Below are 7107 nucleotides of genomic sequence, written 5' to 3' on the forward strand. Positions count from 1 at the left end.
CACAATGTATCCAGGTCGTTCCACCTCCTTGCTTTTCTTTTGCCTGTGCCACTTACCTGTGTACCAGGTTGCTACCAAACTTTTGTGCCTATCCCAAGAAGTCCAAAGATGAGATTTTTATCCTCTTTATGGGGCTAGAAGAGCAGCATGCGACTGAGAACAGAGCATGCAACACATTAGGATTTCAGCAACTCTTGTTCTGAAAGCTGTTTAGTTGAAAAACTGGGGGAAAAAACAAAGTCCCAAATGTGAGAGGTTCCCCCTGGCCAAGCAATAAAAACGAGGAGATCTCAATGACCCATGAAAGGTTCACACTTCTCCTTTCCACACAACAGAGACATCCACGCTCAGCAGGTGCAGGCACCCAGACATCATATCCCACCACCCTGTTCTCACAGCAACACTGCAGGGGTCAGGCGAAAGAAACCCTCTGGGACGACTGAGACTCTCAGACACATCTAGCTTTATTTTTCCTGTCAGAAAAGTTACACCAAAAAATACTTCAGTCTTTGCTACCTACTGACAAAAAATACACCACAAAATTATAAATTGTTCAGTGATTGGTTGGCGATCTGCTTTGGGTGTCGGGAGGAGGGTTTTGTACATTTCAAGTGAAAGATGAATTTACAAGTGAACTATGGAGATGGGAAGGGGAAAAGTCAGACGATGGCATTTGGCACTACAGTTTTAGCTACACTATACAGTTATTTATCATGACTCCTGTTAGCCCAGTCCTGCCCTCGTTAACACCATTCAAATCTCTAATATCTGTGCTGGAGGACAATACTCTGCCCAGACTGGATTTCGGTTCCTCTCCTGCCACAGCCACAAATCTGATGAACACACTCCTGAAATGTGAACTTAAATGCCAGACTCGGTTTCCTCCTGCTGCCCACCCTGTGGAGCTCATACTCCCCAAGATACCACATAATTTAGCTGTGGACGAGTCTTGAGCGGTAGCCCTGGAAAAGAGAAGCCCTTCACTCAAGCCTAACAAACCCCATGTTAATGCTCGTTGAGATTCATTGCCCACGCCAGACACCGGGTCTTGTTTTATCCTGCGTAGGGCTGGACCAGGCTTGGAGCTTGTTCCAAGTTTTTCAGGTCAACTGATACTTTGAGCTTTCATAACACTTTTTAATCCATCACTCTAAATACTTATTTCAAAAGTGAAGGGAAAATGAGGCTTAAGTCTTGATCCTATACAATACTGAGCTTCTCCTGAGAGGCTCCTTAGTTCACTGTGGCAGGATTTCTAACAAACTTCACCTCAAAGGATCAGGCCCATGTAACTCGCCCAAGGTCACACAAGAAGTATGTGACAACACCGAGCATACAGGCCTCACCCCCTAGCTCCCAGTCCTTTGATAGAAAGCATACTGGCGATCTAAGCACAGTAATAGCTCCATCTGTCACATCCTGTTCTACATTCAAAACACAGTCAGGATTTCATCCTCTTACCACACTGAAGATCTCCAATGGTGTCGATATGCAACAAACCCCTACATCTTCCTATTTCTATTCAGGCCTTAATGTGAATGTGTGTGAGTGCATTTCCCTAGCCACTAATTAATTCTGATGCTGTATTTTGTCCAGTTTGCCCATGAGAAGGTCCTCACTTGGGCAAGTTTAACTATGTAACAAGATGATTTCTAACAAACTTCCCCCACCCCCTCAAAAAGAGTTTTCCAATGTTCTTGCCTGCTCTGGGGTCACAACTTCCCATCAAAGAGAGAGGTTTGTGGGATTCTCTTTGCTCATTTCCATCCTCCCTGGTTATTTTCGGAATTTGCTTTTTTTGTTTTTTATTTTTCTAACAAATATTTAAGCAATGATTTTAAAAATATTTGTACATCATAAGTTACAGTCAACATCGAACATGCCTTTGTACAAGAGCTTGACTTGGTTACAAATCAACGAGAACAATGCACGAAAAGAAATATCAATTAGGATGACTCCTGCACTTGAGCTTCATGTATTCTTGTCGTGCTTTAAGCACAGCACCCTCTTGAAACTAGAGCAATGCTTTATAAACATGGTGTTCTTTCCCCACCCGCCCACCCTCCCATCATCACAGAGTGACTTTAATGGCCTTCTGTCTTGGCAGCCTTGGCTTCATGGTTTACTGATCCGGAGGAAAGCCAGGGTGATACAGAGCGTGAGCTGGTTTGCTTAGCCATGCTGTAGTGGCTAATGACAGTATAGAATCTGCCCCGGGAGTTGGAATCCTGTGCTGAGTAATAGGCATCCAGGGAGGCGGGGATGCATCGCTTATGCTGGAGAGAGGGAAGAAAGCAGGACAAGTAAGTACCAGTCACATTACCATACACTCATTTTAAAATCATTTGTTTCTCCTAGATGATTTTTGACCCATCTCATTGATTAGGCTATGGGCTGCCATAGAGACAAGGATGCAACTTCCATTAGTCAAATGCATTGGATGAAAGAAACTCCAGGGCACAGTCATCTGACTTGAAAACTGCTGGTGATATTGGTGATCCTCAGTGCAGACTGGTTTCATTCTGCAGAATGGAATGGAAAGCACAGAACAGGGGTCTGGCCCAGCTGGCAGGAGCAGTGGGAGAGTACATTTGTTAGCTCCTACAGAGCACTCAGTTGACAGCCGTGGAAGCTGAAGTTCTTTATTCATTCTCTGAACAGATATGGGACAGGCAGAAGCATTATAAGCTTCTTACATGCTGCCCTGCTACTGTGCCTTATCTCTGTCCTGGAAGAGGAATGGAAGGGGAAAGCAGTCTCCATGGTCCTTTTGGAGCTATCTGTCTGTGCCGAGACTGCCAACTAGTCTCTCTTCTGTTGAGTGAACACTTGTACAGAAACACCTGCACAGAGAAAACCACTTTGCCTTGCAGAGGTCATAAAAGAGCCCTCATACAGTAACAACATTTGACCTGACCTGGACGTATTCACTGGGGAGTCAGACATGCAGGGTCCCATATGCCAAGACCCTAAGCCATCCATTTCCCTCAGTCTAGTGCTATTAATGGAACCCCCAGATCCAAACATGTTGAGCTTCTGCAGCACTCAGATTCAGATATAATTCTGGATCCAAAAGACATCACTCGGTCTGAGCTCTGATCTTCTGTGCACTAGGGGAGTAATTCACAGTGACAAATATATCAACTCCGTAGTTGCTTTTCCACTGCTTTTTGCAGCAGTGAAGACTTCCAGCACAGTATTCATTGCAAATGCTTAACCCATGAATTGTTTTGCAACTTGTTAAACTCTGGGGAGGGAGTGAACAGCCTTCTGTGACTATCTGAGATTCACACAGTTGGCTAGCAGCATTTGGTCAAAGGAGTCATGTGGTTTCTCACAGTTCCTAAATCAGATGAGAGCAGAAGCACGCTTCATACCAATACTTGCACATGCACATTTTTAAGTCAGTGACCTGGGACCTGTGTATGCCCCACTGGAATTTGCTGGACAGGGACCTTTATGCCAGTGTAACTCAATGGTATGGCTGTTTGTGGGCAGCAAGCTACATGTGAGTTGCAATGGGCTCATTCAAACTTATTAGGGTTATTCATGGACATTTGTCTGTAGTGTTCACAGAGGTCTAATCCCAGTGATTACAATGCTATGGTAGCTGCTGGAGGAAGATACAAATCCACATTTCTCAAGCCCCTTTCACCTGTCAACACATTCTTGCCAAATGCTCTGTTTGACCCTGATGAAAAATTTAGACTAGACTGGAACCACATTTTCAATTAGATTCTATGCCTATCCCGAGCATTTCATCTGACTGAAATCTCTTACCTTATAAACAAATCCATCTGGGCAACTGTGGTCGTAAGTAAAGGCTTTGTACACCACAAGAAAGACTATGCAGGCAAGGAATGCAAGAGCCAGACTTATGAGAATAGTGACCTACAAAAGAGGGATAATATTACTCCACAGATGTTAAAATGGCATTTGAGCAACCCCGCAATTAAATGACTTATATTAACATCCATCCTAACAGATTGTGCTCTTCGCTGTGTGGTACTTAACTAAGCATGGTAATTGAATGACTTGCTAGATCCAATATCCCTGATTTTTGACATCCCTTTTTCCCTAAGACCTTTGATGAGGCATTTTCTGTGTTTAATCCCTTACAAATTTCTAGGTTTTCACTAGGAGATTTACTGTTCTGAAAGGCTTTGTGTTCCCACACTCTCATCTCCCAGTTCAAAAGAAAGCAGCTCCATTTTACCCTGCTGCTGTCAACCAGAGGTTACTTGTAGGGGGAATATTCATTGTCTGAGCAGCAGTAGCCAGGCTGCCTCAAAGCCAGAGTAAGATCCCTTTTTTCCTACCTTCACCAAGGGGAGGTAAAAATAAGTCTCCATAACACTCTTCATTTGTAGGCATTTTAAGTGCTGTTACACATTGGCGAAACAAGGAGTGAGCAACTGGGGGCACAAGACCAACCCCAGGTGCCCACTTAGGGCACAAGAACAGCAGCTACTGACACTGCCACAGCCAGTCCAACACCTACTGCCACCCCTGTTGCCACAGTCGCCCAGGCACTGGTCATTACTTTTCTAATGTTACATGGTTAAATTGTACCTACTGTAGAGTGAAGAGGTGCAGAATAGGGACCTGGACTTTTTATGAGTGCCAGGCAAGGTGTAATGAAGACATCTTCAGTGTGTCTGATAACAGGCGGTGACAGACATGGTAATGGTCAGGGACACTGCCTTCGTGTGTCTGCCAACCCCTGGCTCTGTCACTAAAAACAGCAAACATAATATGCCTTTAAGGAACCTACCAAATGGGCTGCTCCCTGTTGCCTACATGGCACAATGCAGAGCCAGGCAGAAACACTCAAGTGAGTACTAAATGGGCAACTTCCAGTAACAGATTTAGTCAAGTGCATCCAGCTGAGGTGTCTACAGCACAAGTGGGCAAAATACGGCCCATGGGCCGGATCTGGCCTGCCAAGCATTTTCATCTGGCCTGCGGCACCCCCAACAAATTGAAACCCTGCCCAGCCCTTCCACCCACAAGGGTGGGAGCAAGGCGCCCACATGGACACAGATCCCCAAACATACCCTATCGCGCCACAGTCCCACCCTCGTGGGCAGAAGGGCTTGGCCCCGCCAGTAGCAGCTTCTGGGCAGGGCTGCTGCTGCAGCCCCCAGGGACCTGTTCTGCTTGCCCAGTCTCCTGCTGGCTCCAGACAGCAGGTAGGGAAGCAGGAGCAGTGGAAGGAAACACAGAGCGTAGGGCTCGGGCTGGGACAGTGGAGCCCATAGTGGTAATGCAGAGCTCAGGTGGGTGGCGTGTGGGCGTGAGGGAGGGTGACGGGATGTAGGGACCCCCCACACTTCCCCGATGGTGCACAGCCCTGGCAGGCAGCAGCAGCAGCAGACGGGACCCTCAGGGCACAGGTGCCTGGTGGGGCACAGCTGCAACCAGCACTGCACAGCGCAGCGAGGAGTGCAGCCTCCCCTGGTCTGTCTGTATCATCAGAGCTCCCTGCCACTCAAGCAGCCCCCACACCTGCCAGGCACGGAAGGGAAGTGCCAGGCACTGGGCCCGGCTGCCTTCCCCAGCCGGGCTGCGCTTTGTGGGGCAGGGAAGGCAGCCGGTTCCAGCGCCTGCGGCTTCCCTCCCACGCCTGCTGCGTGCAGGGAGCATCAGTGATACAGATGGCCCGGTGGGGGGCTGCGCTCCTCACTGCAATGTGCAGCACTGGCCAGAGTCGTGCCCCGCCAGGCACCTGTGCGTTGAGCACCCTGCCTGCCACTGCTGTGCTATTAGGGAAGTGGGGGAGGGGTCCCCACACCCCTGCATCCTCCCTCACACCCCACAAATGCCACACACCCACACCCTTCCCCCCACACTCCCCACATATACACAACCCCAACACACCCTATGCCCCCTCACACAGCCACAGCTCCTCACAACCCCCTAAACACACATCCCCATACCCCACCATACACACACACACACCATGCACACACACACTCATTCACACACATCCACACCCCACCACAGCCACACCTACACATCCCACCACACATACACCCACTCCCTACCACACCCACCCACCCACCATACATACGCGCGCGTGCACACACACACACACTCCACCATACATACATGCACACGCACACACCCACCCCCCACCATACACATGCACATACCCACACCCCACCACATACACACACATGCACACACCCACAATATACAAGACTAAGAATTTATTTTTGAGTTATTATGCAATTACCTCTATATACAGTATGTGGACACAAATCATGCCAAAAATATTTTTCATAATAAAATTAAAATATCTTGCTGCGGTCATCTGATCCCAGCAGTCTTTCCTGCCCAAGTGCAGAGGGCTGGACCCGATGATCCGTAAGGTCCCTTCCAGCCCCAAACAACTATGAAACGATGTTGTAGTAGGTGCTTGACTTTTAGTGTATGATTTGCTTTTTCTCTGGTTCTGAGATGGCAACCCCCACCCCCCAAGGAGTATTTCTGCAGGGCAAGGGGAAGGACATACAGTGGCAAAGGTCAGGGGTTAGGGGTAGGACTTCCAGTCCCAGATGGCAACAAGGTGCAGGGCAGCTGTCAAGGGGCAGGGTCACCCATGCGGCCTTCGATAGCTCTCCAAAACTCATTAAGTGGCCCTCCACCAGAAATAATTGCCCGCCCCTGACCTACAGTGTGCTGACTGCAGACATGTCCTAGGTGCATTGCCCCACCTGAACCCCTCTGAGGCAGCTTCCTCCTCTCCAAACCATCCTGGTCTTCTTCAGACAGTTACCAGCTCTATTCTAAAGTTCACTCAGAGGAACAGCTCCTGCTGCTCTCACACCAGCACCGCTCTTGTTGAAAGATAGAACATTGTCCTGAAACGCTTCTAGAGATTCTACTGAAGCTGGTCTGAGGTGCAAGTCTTTTAATGAAACTCCAAATCAGGTGAATTTTGCTTGGTTTCCTGTTTCACTGTGAACATCTGCCTCTGCTCTAGCGTGAATCCTTCTACAGCCTGACAGGTTCCAGCAAGTGATTGGGGGTTGCAGAGTAGAAAGGCTTCAGCACTTCAGTGTGCACCAGTGCTGCCAATACCATAACCACTCAATTCTGTCG

General features: G+C 48.2%; 1 protein-coding gene across 3 annotated transcripts in view; it reads right to left on the reverse strand.

Moving 5' to 3' along the window:
- Nucleotides 1-2084: 2084 nt before the first annotated feature.
- The window catches only part of NSG2 (neuronal vesicle trafficking associated 2), a 58685-nt gene continuing 53662 nt past the window's right edge, over nucleotides 2085-7107 (reverse strand). For all 3 annotated transcript variants that reach the window (XM_025210161.1, XM_006028725.1, XM_014522291.2), the window contains exons 4-5: nucleotides 3781-3891; nucleotides 2085-2276 (exon numbers count right to left, since the gene is read on the reverse strand). In XM_025210161.1, coding sequence (XP_025065946.1) covers nucleotides 2085-2276; nucleotides 3781-3891 — 303 coding nt within the window. The remainder of the gene's footprint in view (nucleotides 2277-3780; nucleotides 3892-7107) is intronic.

Source organism: Alligator sinensis, unplaced genomic scaffold, assembly GCF_000455745.1.
Source record: "Alligator sinensis unplaced genomic scaffold, ASM45574v1 scaffold360_1, whole genome shotgun sequence".
NCBI classification, from domain to species: domain Eukaryota; kingdom Metazoa; phylum Chordata; order Crocodylia; family Alligatoridae; genus Alligator; species Alligator sinensis.